This window comes from Pararge aegeria, chromosome 21 (assembly GCF_905163445.1).
Source record: "Pararge aegeria chromosome 21, ilParAegt1.1, whole genome shotgun sequence".
Classification (NCBI taxonomy): domain Eukaryota; kingdom Metazoa; phylum Arthropoda; class Insecta; order Lepidoptera; family Nymphalidae; genus Pararge; species Pararge aegeria.
The window spans coordinates 8,152,889-8,169,689 of NC_053200.1; the positions used below are offsets into that span (position 1 = coordinate 8,152,889).

A 16,801-nucleotide genomic window follows, 5' to 3' on the forward strand; every position below is an offset into this window, starting at 1 on the left:
TGTAACCAATTGGGAGCGGAACTCTTAAAACTGATACAGTGGCTACCGTTAAACCTAGGCATCGTCTAAATCGAATGCCTAATGATTTCAATATTTTCAAAGAAAAAAAACAAATCACCAACTCTTAGGTGATAACTATTTGTGAAGGGTTTATGTATGCGGTATGCCTAGAAATGTCCATACCTATGGATTTTTTGAAGCATCAACCAACAGAGTGTTCGATACATTATTATTATTTCTTTTAAAGTTTTGTTCCCTCACTAAGGTAAATAAGAGAGGCCGTGTGATTCAAGTTACGCAGTAATTAGGAACTGTGAATTCATTCTAGATGTCCTTTGCGAAGTTAATTCAAGTTTCAACTTGTCAAGTATCGCCGTGGGTGTGGATTTGGTTATTGCAACTGGGAAAATGGTAAGTTATGGCCATATTTTTAATGTAACTGAGTAAATGCGGTATTTCGTAGCTATATGGATATAAGTAATGAAAATGGGGTTTGCAAACAAATGTAGATAAGGTTGGAGAATTAAGTAAATAGCTACCTACTTTTTACCTGACAGCGAGAAAAGGAGCAACAAAATCTCAGAGTAAGTGAGTGAGAAGTCAGAAACCCTAACTTCGACATCTTTCATATGGACGTGTACTATTGTTTATGCGTGCTATGGTTTTTGTCGACATCCCATAAGCAAGGTAGCGTTCCAGTACGATTCCGCGTAAAAACTGACCAGGTGGACCAGGACCAGGCTCTAAAAGCGAATCTTATTAATAGTGAAAAACTTAAAACACGGTGGTGACGGCCAATCCGCGAACGCTTAGGTATGTTTGAGCAAGTCTTGTGAAGTTTTAATTGCTCGGAAGAAAATTAGGACGCTCTCTACCAAAGACGTAATTGATTGCTGGGCCCGTTTATTTTAAATTTACCTATAAATCAGACCATTTTTGCCAAAGCAACGGTAAACTTATCTCACCAGAAAATTTAATAGTATTGAATATAAAAATTAAGTAGGTAAATGAATGATCGAAAACCTTAAGCAAAATGTAGGTATTAAGCGAAGCCGTAGGTTGCACAAGGCCCGGTTTTCGATGCCTTTACATGGCAATAGTGGGCGAGTCGCTTTTGAATCATGCGCCCACGTACTGGGCTACATACACTGCGTAATCTGCACCTACTTAGTCTATTCTAAAAGAAAAATACCTATAAGAATTATGGGGTATGTATCCCTTACCGCCACCGTTATTAAATAAAAATATTCCCAAGCGCAACTATTAATGGCGCTTCCTTGAGGACGATTGGAGATGAATTTTATAATCCCAGTTGTACCAGATTACCTCGTACCCATAAGTCATAACAGAGATAGGTATGTGTAGAATCACAGAATGAAAGTGGCCATCGACGGAGGCTTAAAATCACAGATTAGGTATACAATAAAGCAACTTTTCTGTCTTACGACGTTTAATTCTGAATGGCACTCAATTAATATCAATATGACCCACATTATTCTTTACTAAGTTAATGATTTTTTGACAGCCTGCACAATCCGTTCATAGTTATTTTACCTCTGATTTTAGTTACGCCAACCTTTCATCATTTGTTAAAAGAAGTTCTGTATCATCATGATTCATTGCGTATTTCTAGCTACAAACTTTCATTCGCAAATAAGTTTGATTTTTAAAAGACTGGTACGACCATCTAGCGACACTTTTGAAATAAATCGAGATACCTGCCATCTACAATTCCTTAGTGTAAACATCAAGTCCTAAGCGTTTTATTGCCAGCACAAAAAAGTAAGGTTGAGTATATTACTTTTCAATTTGGTATCATTTTACTTATCTGTGTATCTAAATGCTACCACATCTACTCAATAGATGGCAGGAGCAGAAAACTTTGAAGTTGCTGTTTGATACCAGTCGATAAATGGCTGCGTGCGTCACTTCGCTGCGCAATCAAGCACGGAAATAACTAACAGCTGTTCTACAATATTCGGTCGGGCAACTCAGGTAGCAGCTGTATACAGAGTAGCACGCAGCAGTTTTCCTTGGAAGCACGATTGTTTGGACGTTGAATTGTGGCAATCTCATTGTTATATTTCACTTTGCTTTGTGGACATTTCCAATTTTCGAAGTTGAAAGTCGTTGTTCGTTTTAGTGCTGGCGTTTACAGTGCGCGAATTGTGAGTTCCTGGCGATATGTTTACGAAAATTCATACGTTGTTATTGTGATTTGAGACCAGTGGAAATGCCTCGTGAATACGTGGATCGCGAGGAGAGCCCCACAGTGTTATGTCAATAGAATCTCTAAATAGATAGAAGTTTTAATTTTGTCGCTGTAGGATAGGTCATAATAATGTCTAATACGGTACCAACCAGTTCTGCTCTGAGGGCTTTGGCCTTAGAGTACAAGAGTTTGCAAGAGGAGCCTGTGGAAGGTTTCAGAGTGAAATTATTGGGTGAGGACAATTTGTTCGAGTGGGAAGTTGCAATATTCGGACCGCCAGATACTCTATACCAAGGCGGATATTTCAAGGTAAGACGATTTTACACATTTGAGAAAAAACCTCTGTGAATTGTAGTGATGTGTGGGAGGAGCCTTTGACACTTAAATAACATTTATTACACAACATTCGAATGCAAATATAAGTCTTCATGATGAAGTATAGAATAAAAAGTTAAAATTTAAGCTCAGTGTTTTACTGCACTGGAGTTGGAGAGGGTTTAACTAATGGTCATAGTGCAGTTTCGGACTAGCTATAAAATTGGTAAAAACTGAATAGCACTATGAACAATGTTCTGGAAACATTGTGTTGCATACAGATAGTTTAGGTTAGCCTATGTATCAAACTTGTAACCCAAATCAACTTTTAATCCATTCAATCTCACAATGTACTTTACTACCCATAACCATCACACTGCAGGGCGCAAGTCTCCTACCACAATGAGAAGTGGTGGAAGGTCATGGTCTACATTGGCTTGGCGCGGATTGGTGGACTCTACATCCCTTTGAAAACAATATGGAGAACTCTTGCGCATGCGGGTTTCCTCAAGATGTTTTCCTTCAGCATTTAAACAAGTGATATGTCATTACTTAAAATGTACATTACTTAGAAAAGTTAGAGGTGTGTGCTGGGATTCAAACACTCAAAAGGTTGCTCTATATACTTGCGAGTTAATAGGATCTGAGAGGTTAGGTCTTTTTCTTCTAACAAGCTAACTGTAAATTTTAACGTATCCTTACTCGCAAAATTGTTTCTAAACTCTGGTTTTCCATCATCCTTCTTGTGGTAGTAGATTTATATAAAATACTCTCTGAATGGATGTCTTCCTTACTTAGAAGGAACCATCATTATTTCAAGAATGATCTAAAAATTTGAAAGTCAGTTAACAGTTCCTCGTTTATTACATGTCAATATTGGTTACAGTACTATTTTGACATTATTATTTACCAAGAACTTGATTATGTTCTCTTGGGCAATGCAAAGATAAATTATTATTCATTCATCAAGATAATGTAGATATTAGCATCATTAAAATCAGCAGCAAAAGAAATAAATAAAGCATTTGTTTTTTCTTAACATCAAATATTCTTCATAGTTGTTTCTCCGCATCTGCATGTTTTCTTTCATATTATGTTAGAAAAATATTAGGACTACTGACTTTCACTTGTGATCAAGACACACCACTAATCAATAGGTAGCAACGGTTATTATTCATTATCCCATTGTAGGTAATGGTTAAGTTTTCCTTTCAAAAAACCATATTCCTAATCTCTACTGGCTGTAAAAGTTATGGCTTGTAAATTAAGCCAATACAATACACTAGGCAGACATATATACCATTATGATTTTGTATAACCAAAATATGTTGCTCCTGAATTTTGAATGTAGTTCCCTGATTACTTAAGTTTGTTCAGTATACCTAGCATACCTAGCTTAAAGACTCCATTTTATTTCAATGAATAGAGCTATCTGTTCTATTGTGAAGATCTTAACTTTGTGTCTAAAAATATGTTAAGACACACAATAGATGTAGATTGTAGTAAGCTATTTCAAATATTGATTCCATTCTCAAGCTGGTATTATTAATTCAGTTTGTTTGGTATTATTAATATATGTATAAATTTTCATAGACTGAATATGCAGTTGGCAGTTTTTGGTCACTTCAAAACAGTGATAAATTAATATTGGATATGTACTTGCTGCTACAAATAAGGTCCATAAAATTGAGCATTTTTAAACAATCAAATATTTATTCATCTAGGCTTTTGTTGTTAAGGTTTAAAAGGTGACTTTAATAACCCAAAAAAAATTTCAATGAAAAATTCTAGAATACACGTGTAAATGCAAGATATAAACAAAATTATCACAACTATCAAGAGTCAATTGACTTGCAGAGTTATAACAAACAATACTATTTATGTATAACCAAGATAAAATTATTATGAAGTTGCTCCTACTTAAAGAAAATTTTACAGAGAAAAGTTGGCACAAGAAAATATTGTTTCTAGTGATGATTAATTTTATTTAAGATAAAAAAAAAATTGTTATATTGTGTTCTTACATCCACTAGAATAATAATTTAATGTTTACATTGTAATTTAAATAATTTATTTTGTTAACCACCAAGGAAGTTTTAAACAATCACAATTTTTATGTGTAATGTAAACAAATATAATCATTCATAACACTTCAGGTCTAAGGTCTCCACTGATGAATTTCATGCATAGCATAGCTGCTGATGAATTTCATGCATAGCATAGCTGCTGATGAATTTCATGCATAGATTGCTGTATCAATCCTTAGTAACCTTCCAAACAAAATTGTAACTTAAAACATTTATGGTTAAAATTTTATGCTGTCTGTTTGTTGATTTGTCTTTGCATAAGTAAGACTATCACAATTAATAGGTTTGTGATTCAAGACACAAACAATAATAATAAAATAAAGTTAAACTTGAGTATTATCAGCTGATAGTTTTGTTACTAAGTTTGCTGGCTCAGAACCGTGGAACTTGGAACTCCCTACAAAAGACCTATGTCCAGCAATGGACTTCTATCGGTTGATGTGATGATGATGATGATGATGAGTTTTGTTACATCATTTATACAACCAGGCCGGGTTATTGTTGGCCATTAACCAATGAAACCAACTACATATGTGGTAATTCTAATAAATTAGTGAATTATCGTGTTGACCAACTTGAACAGAAAAGACAGAGATTTTATTAATAACATATAGGGATACTGTATTTATATCTCTGTAACTACATTTTTCTTTGGTGTACAATAAAAGTGTATTCATTCATTCATATACTGATTCAGTTTTTCCATAGATTCCATGTTTTTTCTTGCATTTTCACTATGCTCACAAATGGGTTCCATTGACACATCTCTCAAAAATAACATTAAGATATTACTAGGAAATTATTATGCAATTGTGTGTTGTAATATGTATAGTAAAGTCCATCACACTTTAATAATGAAAGAGGTTAAGGCTTTGTACCCCCTTACTAAGCCAAAATATGTCATATTACATTATTCATAATAACACTTTTGCAGACATAACTGTACAATTTCATGACAACTTTAAAATGTAAAAAAAAATCAGGGACAATTATCTCATAAGCTAGATTTAACATTTAAGGTCATTTGGGGTTACTGATTACCATGGCAACATCAAAGAAGTTATATTCTATGATAATATTAAAACTCAAGACGTTTTTAGTCACCGTAAAAGCAAATTAAATTTGTTTTCTTAAATTACACACTAGGTATTTTAAACAAATTTGACCCAATTGTTGCTAAATAGTCGTAAAATAATAGATAAGATAACCAGGGTTAAAACGCTGGGCACAGTTAAAAGTAAATTCAAACTATTGTTTGAACTATTTCGAACATTTAATCGTAGAAAATCAGCATCATGCCAATAACCAAGCAATTTTATTTTTAAACTATCGGATCCCCGAGACTTCGCCTGCGTACGACTTACGAGAAGTTTCCCAAACCACCGCGTCACATCACCCGCTTAGAGCCTAAGCGTGATTTTACATTTTATTTTATTTATTTATTAGGTTTACTTACAAACACTTACAAAATACCGGTTTTTTTTAAATTTAAACATTCAATATAATATCTTTTTTAAAGACTGTTGGCTAAACGACCTTGGCCTGATAGATGGCATTCAGAAAACGTATAGAAATATTATATGCATATTTAAATTTTAAGTATATTAATGTTTATTAAGTAGCACTTACAGTAAGTAAATCGGTAATATAATAACATTTTTCTTTTTGTTACAGGCACACATGAAATTCCCTCCAGACTATCCATATTCACCACCCACAATTAGGTTTTTAACTAAAGTATGGCATCCAAATGTATATGAGGTGAGTACTTAGTTAATTTTTAAATTATTTAAATCTGGAACAGCTAATGCTATTTATGATGTAAATTAAAGAAATCCTAGGTACGACATATACTCGAATGAGTGTAGAGTAGCGCGAAGTCATAAGAAATCGAAAGAGGGCGATCTACTCGGTGGCGTGCACTTCATACTTGCTAAAAAGCACTGCTTACCCTAAAATTGATATATACTCGTATAGGAGGAGGATTTTTGCCATTTTATGCAATTTTCCTACCTTATGCATACCCTGGTAAGAAACTCAGCGCACGCCACTGGTCTACTGTCTTTCGATTCCATAAAAATGGTAATTAACTTTGGCGCGATCGAATAAGTAAACGTAGGTTGAAAATCTCACACTGGACAACCCGTTTTACAAATGACTTAAAAAAAGGGAATTTTCTCATTTCGACTGTATGTTTTTTTGTTGTATATTTATTACTCGATTATTTCGAAATGTGGAAATGTGGTCAAGAGGAACTGATGTTGAAGACCATGGATGGCCACGAGAACTATACAATATAGTATTACATGGGTTACGCTTCGATTATGGTATATGGCTGCTAAGAAATTTATGCTTATTACAATTCCTCAACCATTAACATCCGAGCCGAGGCGTGCACTTCCTACATGGACCAAACCCTAACAATGACAAATAACGGAGAAGGATTTTGCTATTTTATGCCATTTTACTTCTTCATGCTTACCCTTATCCAAATTTCCGTGCACGACGTTTGACTATTGTAACTTAGACAATTGCAAAACTACCCACTAAAAAGTAAAAAAAAAAATAGGTTAAAAAAAAGGTAATTACTCGGTACTTTCCTTATTAGGTACTTAATAAAAAAGGAAACCGTATACAAAGTAGTAAGTTTCTTGGCACAGATTTAAAAATGTTGTAGAAAATATTTATTTCTTGCTTTTAGGTTGTTTAACTAAGTCTGTTCTTTTTGTCAAAATTGTTTTTTTTGTCAACGTATTTATACATAAAAAATGTTATACCTACATATAAGTATCAACATACCTACATATAACAATCACATATAAATTAATCTTCAGCAGCAATCTAGAAATATATCACCATTTGCTATAATTACTTGGTTTAGGTACTGAATGACACATGTCTTCACTGATTTAAAGTTTACGGGATAACTTATTTATAGATAAGGTCTTAGTTTAAGATGATTTATGTTAAGCCAATCTTCCAAAAAGGGTGAACAAGGGCAAAAAGGCGAAAGATGGTTTCCATGTATACTTGTTTTTATATATTCCACACAGACAACTATGTTCTGGCTCAAAACGGAAATACGTTGAACGGAAAACTCTTGAAAAATGAATGCGTAACCCGTGTATCCCAGAAATAGCCACAAAAGATATTGTTCACTAAAAATAGTCTTCCTAATCTCCCTGATTGGTTTACGAACCGTCATTTATTAAGTGATCTCAAGTCTTCGTGACTCGTGAACCTGTGAATCATGGATGTATCTCTTCCAGAAATCGCTGATACATAAAATTTCGGGAATATGACTTTAACATGTTACCACTCTTCGCCCACGATAGGGAAATAGAATTAAAGCGTTAGTCTATGTAAACTGTTAGAACCTACCTAAAAGTTATATCTCGCATTTGTGCCAAAGTACTTGATGGGAGAATCCAATTGTCACCGTAAGACTTTTTCAGCGATTCAGGCAAGGAAGAAACCAAAAAGTGTATGGACTCTTGGATAATTTAAAAAAAGAGTAGTAGTTTAGATTTATGTGACAGAGCTCGTACAGGGAAGTACTATCGCCATGCTTATTTCTGCCGCTAAGCAGCATTGTGGCAATGCTGTGTTCCGGTCTGAAGGGCGTGGTTGCCGGCGAAATTTCAGACACATGACGGCGCCTAGAAATTGTTGTACACAGGGCGGTATATTGCAAGACGTGCTCCTTGCATACTCTGTGAAGTCTTGGTCTCTTTAGGATAGGCGATGGTTTTCGATTTACAATTAGCTGGGCCGTCAAAAAAAAATCAAATAATATTCACTTTGAGTGCGAAGGTTGTCAACTACTTAGTATTATAGTTACCTGTGATATTAGTACTGTTTTAATTTTATGAATTCCCTGTAATAATTACCTTAACTACCAATGCGAATACGTTTTTATTGGGGGTATGCGTCAAAAAGGAAAATTTTGTCAGTAGCGCAATGTATTTAGTAGGTATAACATAAACAATACCTAAAGCCCCGTAGAAACTTGGTCCGTGGCGGATACACCGTTAGTTTTTGTGAAGACCAATCCGTATAACGCAGTGAGACAGGTCATCAAACTAAGCATGAATCACTCGGTGACACGAACTGTTGCTACAGGCAAAATGTAAGAATTATCGCAACAGCGGAACTAAAAATATTGTATAATCTTCGGGAGAGGACGTTTTGGTCTATGACATGCTATGAATAAAATTCCTAAGGATAGAAAGATATTACCGACGCCCCATCCCACGCGACGCTATGCGTGTTAAGTCAATTCGATTTTTAGTATTTTGTATGCATAGAAACATTAACAAGACCCGATGTGATACAACTTTAGCAACCACACGTCGATTCCGAATTCAGTGACTTTTCTGCAAACTGCCTTCTCCATAAGTTATTTGCAATGAGTATAAAACTTTCATCTTTGGAAGAAGAAGAAGAGAGGGATTTATAGACAGGCGAAATAGAGGTCCATCGCCTGAAAAGATTCGAGCGGACTACACTGACAAGAGCTTAGCTCTTAAGTTAGCCCAAATTATGCGTTCTGCATGAAGAAGACCAGTTAGGTTTGGTTAGATTAGCAGATTGCCGACGCTTACCATTGTTTCTTTTGTTAACACTTTCTCCTAACACCACCAAACTACCATTTGTCGAATTCTGTCACGATGAAGCAAGATCGGTAGACGTTTAATGCACACTGACAGTATAAACACGTCGCAAAGTATATAGATATGGAGTTTTGGGGGTGTGTTTCTATCAAAATACCAATCCACTTTCTAATGATTAACAGCGAAAAACAACCACGCAGTATGCCTTATAACGATTATAAATATATAATCACCGAATCATTGCCCAAAATAATATCACTTGCGTTAAAGTAGTTTCGTTGTCCTCTAACCTATTTTGATACGAAATAACTTTGGTGAATATAATTTCGATGGAAATCGTTGGTTTTTCGGCGTAAGAAAACATCGCAAGGATAAATCTACACAAAATATTTCGTCCTCAATAAGGTTTCTTATTATATCTGTGCATATTTATTTATTTTACATCTTGTTAGGACGGCAGGGCCACTTACGCTAACTACAGAATAATGGATACCATAAGACAAATGAATGAAAGATGACATAAAATATTATACAAGACATGATATCAATACAGTATAAAACAAATAATATGAATTTACAAATTCGTTATTTATTTATCAACAGCTTAAAAAATGAATACTTTGTTTTCCAAGCTATAATTTTTCAATGTCCAATAAGAACGGGGGCTTGCTACTTTTGCCCAACGGTGGCTGTTGCCACAATCGTTTCATTACGAAACTTTAAACATGGTTCTCTCATCGTTCAGGATACAATGGTTGAACGACTTTTAACTTGTAGCAATCTTGGTGATTACATTACAAACTTTGAAAACTACCAACAAATTTTCAAGCGGGTGAATCACAAAGTCAACGAACCAGTCTCAATCAATTTTAATATCACAGTTACATACATTTGATACAATAGAATCTGAATAATTGTATGCGCTGTTGAATGATTTATTTTATTAGGTTACCTCAATTCTGTTGTTAGTTGTGTTCGAAATTGTGTTTAGTGTTGCAAAATTTTCAGTAACGTTACCTACAATATCACCAATTGATACACCTACTTCACTTTTGTATTTTGATGGCGCAGCGACCCTGCTTCCTGAGTCGAAGGCTTTGGGTTCTACTGGAAAATGTATGTGATGAACCTTGATGCTTTTCAGGTTCTGGGTGTTTATCTGTATATTATAAGTATTTATGTACCTATATAATACATTTAAAAAAATCGAGTTGCAGTAGTAAAACTTTTTGTAACAGAGCTCGTCCGTGAAAGAACTGCAGCCATGCTTATTTGCGCCACGAAGCAGCATTGCTGTGTTCCGGTTTGAAGGTGTGATTACCAAAGTATTACAGGCGGATGCGGCGTATCACCTTGCCACAGGTGATGGTGATGGTGATGAACACAGGGCGGCACTTTGCATGCCCTGAAAATATTTCTTTTTTTATATGCGATTTTTTTTCCATCAGGTAGACTATCTGCTCAGTCCGTCAATTATCATAGTAAATACAAAACGTAGAACAAAGCACTTCGTAAGAATCCAAATCTCTGTACTGTATCCTTTATTTACCAAAATATACACTTCACTTATCACTCAACATCAACCGGTTAACCAGTTTTAAAGTTTGACGGCTTTGTTTGTTAGTGTGTCTGTATGTTTGTCATCGAATCACTATGGACTGATCTGTCCACGGTTATTTATTCGAAGGAGGCTTTTTTCGCAAAGATTCTTAGTGTATGTGGCTGTGTGTATGGCTTTCTGTCGCACGATCGTTATTTACACTCACTTCCATTTATCTAATCGATTTTAAATTTGGTATACAAGAAATCTTAACACACCCGTAATGTTGGGTCTTCGACCTCATGCAACCTACACCTACCTAACACCTCCAAAAATTACAGCAAATGTTCCGTGTTTCGAGTCTTAAGATTTTTCTTTATGAGAAATGATGATCAAAATTTTATTTTATATGCCTTGGGAAAAGTAAGCCGTTGAATAAGATGTTACATGACAGTAAATGGCAGATGCAGTCTAAGATAGTCGTGCGCTAACTGGAAAGAGAAGCCACGGTTGATCCGAGCACGACCAAAGAAAGCATCCGTGATACAAAATATCTAAGTGGACAAATTTCATCAATATCTGTTCTAGGTTTAAGTCAAACATGGGTAACTAAAGAATTGACAAACAGGCACAGTTTGCATTTATAATATTACTTGCTGTTGCTTGCGTTCTTCGTTAGCGTTTACAACGGTTTTTTACAAATCCCGTGGGAACTGTTTGTGTCCTGCGATAAAAAGCCTATTTTACTCCTTTCAATTAAATGTTTTCCAAAAATCAAGGCGACCGGTGGCTTAGTTAGGGCATAAGGTAAGACAAAAAAACAAACACACTTTCGACTATATAATATTAGTATAAAATATTAGTATGGATTCCGACGCGCTGTGCCAAGAAGATCTTCCCAATGCAAATTACATTGTTTATTTTTCCGGCTTGGCCAAAATTACGTTTGGTATTTCCTTGAGACAATTCCTTAAACTAAGCGTTCGCCTTAGTCAGCAATTTACGTAATTCATATTCAACATCATCCTCAGGCATATCAATGCCTTTTCTTATTATTTATCAAGGCCCTTTTTTTCGAAGGAGGAAACGAGGTTATTAGACCAAGCTGCGCCAATGCGAGTTGATTTTGACGTTGACGGCCGATTGGCGCAGTGGGCAGCGACCCTGCTTTCTGAGCCGAGGCCGTAGGTTCGATTCCCGCAACTGGACTATATTTGTGTGATGAACTTGAATGTTTTTCAGTCTGGGTGTTTATCTATATCTTAGTACCCATAACACAAGCTACGCTTACATTGGGGCTAGATGGTGTGATGTGATGTGTGTATTGTCGTAGTATATTTATTTAATTATTTTAACTATTCGATAATATCCGGGATTGATGATTAGCGTGCCCTACAATGTACTGGGTAAACACCTAAAAACTTGCAACATGACAAGGAAAGAAATGAAAATAAAATAAATTAATGTAAAACTTAAGTGTAATGTATATTACAACCGTATGTCGCAAAAACTAAATTATTGCGATTCGGTAGATTGTTGAAGGTTTTTTATCGTTTCCTATCTCCACGTTAGGAATTTCCAAACTCCCGAGTTGTTACTGCAAATTTCTTAACAGAAAATTACGATAGTTGGAAAATCTCATAATCTTATTCATGACAATAAAATTGAGATTATTTGTAAATAATAATTAAACTACATCTAATTATACCGTGAAAAGTAATAGGCTTCTATTCATCAAACTACTGAAGCCTATAAAAAAAACAACTCGATAAGTAAAGTATTATATCGCTCGTTATCGTGACCACAACATACGGAATCCGCACATACAGACACATGGACGTCCAAGACACAACCTTTTTAAACATTTTTTAAATTAGTTTAAATAAAAAAAGAGATTTAAAAATATCACTTGTGTTAAAAATAGTGTTTTTTCTCAACATTTGTCTATTTATATTCACTTATAAAAGTAAAAAGAATAAAAAAAGTGACATTTTAAGTTGGAGAATCACTCGGTGTGCGTAAACTGACAACTGACAATACCCACTTCAACGCTTCAAATTTACGGACCCCATACCGCGCGAACCACAATCAACGAGGCAGTTCATATTCATCTCTCACAAAAATACGGCGTTCGGGACACTTGTTATCTCGGGAATACCCTCGAACATTAGCACTGATGGCCTTGGGGTAATTAACCTTAATCGCGACTCAATGCGTCGCCGTGGTCATTTTGAACTTGTGCTACATTCACACACTTCTTTAAATAGCTTCAGAAATCGTTTTCGTCTTCACATCGCCGACCGTGCCAAAATTTCGAACGTATCTATTCTTTAAACACCACGTGGTTGCGATTTTTATGGTCTGAGACGTACATAACCGTCCTATCCTAATCATGCGCTTCACCTTTTACGCTTTAACAATCTATCTGCTGGACTAACTCCAGATCATTAACATCATCGAAAACAAAAGACTGAAGACAACGTGTAACTAAGTTCATTACACTTGAGAAAACCACTTTTATTTATTCATATCCTTGGCTTTTTCGCCTCGCTGGTGCTTTTAGCTCTGAACTACATCTTCAGTCTACCAATAGTAGTTTGCGTTTTCGTTTCAGGATTACGAGGTCCTATGTACGATTTCGCAGTCGGGCCATAACTTGTTGTGTATATAGAAACATTCAGTATCAACCAAGCACTGAGAATTTGAGGTTTTCTCAATCCTGTGTCCAATGAGCTATGGCATAATATGTGAAGAAGATCTTAAGTCATCAGTTGACTTTATTGCAACTAAAAGTCCGTAATGAAGCATCGTGGTGGATCTGTACTCTATATTCCTCTAGCCTATGAAAAAACCGAAACCCAGCAGTAGTATTGATAGGTTTAGAATGAAGAAGTTCAACACGAAAGACCATAAATTCAAACATGAAATTACATAGAAACACTTCCTGTAAGACACCTGCGAGATGCCCGCTTTTGTAAAGTACGGACACAACTCGAGCCTCGAGTGTCATACGCTTTTTTGCCTCGGTAAAACCGCTTCTTTCCCACTTGACATACAAAAAAAGTAAAGAGCTGTCTTTTTAACTGTCTTTTAATCCTTTCTATAATATTAGTTTTGAATTAGAACGCCGTTTAAAAAAGTTGGAAAATCTAAACGGATGTTGGTATCGTTAAAAATTCTCCTGGTTGAAAATTCAGTTGCGTGGTTCACAGAATCTGACACAACATTTCTGTCTCAATGCACAGTTATAAAACTCGTTTCTTTTGGCAAAGCTAATGTCTGCTGTTCTCTTGTAACACGTACCCAATTACCCCTGTACAGTTTTATTTTATCAAAGTTACATTCTTAAATATAACATTAAGGGTACTTAGTCTTAGTTAGTTAACTTTAAGACTCATTGAGTTTCAAGGGAAAGTGTTGCATAGAGGTAGTATAATCGGACAGATATCCAACGAAGGCGTCCAGACCGAGGAATCGTGCGAGACAAGGAAGGAACCTTACTAGCTTCAGTAGTAAAGGTTAAACTCTTACTCGGCTTCTATACACTTTCGCGACGCTGGTCTAGACGATCTCGGCATTTACCTCAAGAACAAAGGCTTCGTTCTACCGTATCTCTTTTTTATACTGTGGTTACGAGACACAGAGTAGTCAGTACTGCTGGCTATGTCACGGAACCTTCAACTCACCCACGGTCACGCCTCCAAGGTTCATTGCTTCTCAAAATATTCTAGCGTCTTTTCCGCAATCCGCTCATTTCCTTTCAAAACGCTTCCGCTGTTATTATAAACTTGCTGTTTCACTTAACCGAGTAATGTTATACCTATCTATCGTTATACTAATTATACCGTATACTGATAAAAAAGCGGAAGAGTTTGCTTATTTGTTTGAAAGCTAATCTCCGGAAACACCAGTTGAAAAATCTATATTGCATTTGATATGACTTCTAGGAGACAAAAAAACACAGAAAGAATTCGGGGTGTGTCGACGCGGTTTATCGTGGTAAATCGCGGCAGAAACTATGTATTGGAATAGTTTATATAAACAGCCCGTACCCGTCATTTTTAGTAGCTAATAAATTGGCTTGCTATCGCAAACATAATTGTTCACTTGTGACTGGAAGTTTATGAGTTTAGCTGGTTCAAACAAACCGGAGTACTTCACAATCTTGCAATATCTTTCATTTCATTAGATTCATCGCATGACCTGATGATACAAATTAGTAGGAAACAATCGTATCTATTAAAGACTATTACAAAACTGCTGATGCTCTATGAATCTCTACTTTATAACAGTGAATAGTGATGCCAAGCCCAGAGGATATGCCAATTATAATAATTGAATACTGTTCTTATTTTAGAAATTCTGTTTCCCCAGTTAAATCTTTATTAAATCCGCCCTTATGTCCGTCAACCTTTCGACAAACGTGAATGGGTTGACGTCTTCTTAGCTCATTGGCATTGCACATTGGTATGAATAATGCCAAGTGCATTGTTTTGAAATAAAACTCGATTTCGAGGTCAGAACGCGCTTTCTTTGTGAGGAAGCTCTGGGTGAACTGTCGTAGTATTTTTAGCCGGGGGCGACGCACCGAGTAGCTTTATGCTCAATCATCGTAATAAAAGTTGTAAAGTATTAACTAACCGAAAGCCACTTCGAATCGGATTGAATTAAAATGTTCAGACCAGGGTCACAAGGGCTTTTTGGGCCAACAATAGGCAACAAGATTTACTCGCTTGCAATCGAGGAGTCGTTTTCAGGTATCGAAATACTTGAACATTAAAGAAAAATGAATGCTATTTCAGTTGCCTACAATTCTTTAGCTAGGGATTTTGTTAGAGCGTTTGTAAAATGTAAATCAGAAGTACAGGATTTGCGACTCTAAAACGATTAGTATTAAGCCCATTTTACTTTGACGGTACAGAGTTTGATTTGCGAACACGATTTCTCGATTGCGAGCGAGCAAATCTTCTGTTAACCGTGGGTCACGTCAGATACCACGTCATCTGTGAAGATATGACGCTATCTCACTACACCCCATTTGCAAATATGTAGAATCTTAAGGGTAATGAAATTATTAACTTAAAAAATAATGGGATCACTATCGTCATAATCATGTCAATCAATTGACGTGCACTGCGGAGCATAGGTCTTTTATAGGGAGTTCCAAATATGAAATACCACCATCTTTTGGGAGTCTACTAACGCCGCGTTTACCGGTGCGAGGTCGCCACCATAGCACCTTAAGGCACCAATGCCCATCGGTTGTCCGAGCTACGCGCCCCGTCTATTGCCCCTTTAGCTTCACGACTCATTAAGCTATGTCGGTAAGTCTGGTTCTTATACGGAACCCTCAATCCTGATTTGATCACGTAGAGATACTCCAATCATAGCACTCTCCATCGCCCGCTGAGTGAGTTCACCTCCATACAGAGCATATCGTACAATTACCGCCAACTTTGCGTATCCAATCAAACACAAAGTGCAAGCGGCCCAGGACCGTAGATTTTGTAACTACCTGCGAAAGGACTATGTTCAGTAACGCACGTCAATCGTTTGAAGTGATGTAGGTAGGCCCGCTTCCTTCGAATGGGAGCTGCTGCCTAATGTTAGCATATTTTGAAACCGGATGGCGAAAACCAGTTGCTTTATATATATAGTAGCCTACACAGGTTTGTATCTCCCTGACAGGACCGTTAGTAGCCTAGAAGTTTGGTTACTTTCACTGCGCCTTTGTTTAGCACCTAACCGTATACATATAGGTAGATGTGTTTCTCAAAACTGTGTCATCTAGGTCGCTGATGTTTAGCAAAGATGTATATGAAATGATCCCCACTGGGACTGCAAGCTATCCATACTAGGAGTATAAATTAAAAAGTATTTTGTGTATTAGGTACTGGTGATATTAATGTACGTTCGACTCAACCGCTGTATCATTCTGGACAGAATTTGGCAGAGAGATAATTAATTGTGTTCTGGAAACGGACATATTATGATACGTTTTCTCTGGAAAAAAAACTCGAGTATCGCGGTTACT

At 36.1% G+C, this 16,801-nt stretch overlaps 1 protein-coding gene across 2 annotated transcripts in view; it reads left to right on the top strand.

Moving 5' to 3' along the window:
- The first annotated feature begins 1,896 nt into the window (after positions 1 to 1,896).
- LOC120633152 (ubiquitin-conjugating enzyme E2 R2) overlaps positions 1,897 to 16,801 on the top strand; it is a 39,859-nt gene continuing 24,954 nt past the window's right edge. The window contains exons 1-2 of one of the 2 annotated variants that reach the window (XM_039903280.1): positions 1,897 to 2,521; positions 6,289 to 6,375. In XM_039903280.1, the coding sequence (XP_039759214.1) occupies positions 2,342 to 2,521; positions 6,289 to 6,375 (267 nt within the window). In that variant the 5' untranslated portion in view covers positions 1,897 to 2,341. The remainder of the gene's footprint in view (positions 2,522 to 6,288; positions 6,376 to 16,801) is intronic. The other variant, XM_039903281.1, reaches the window with a different exon arrangement.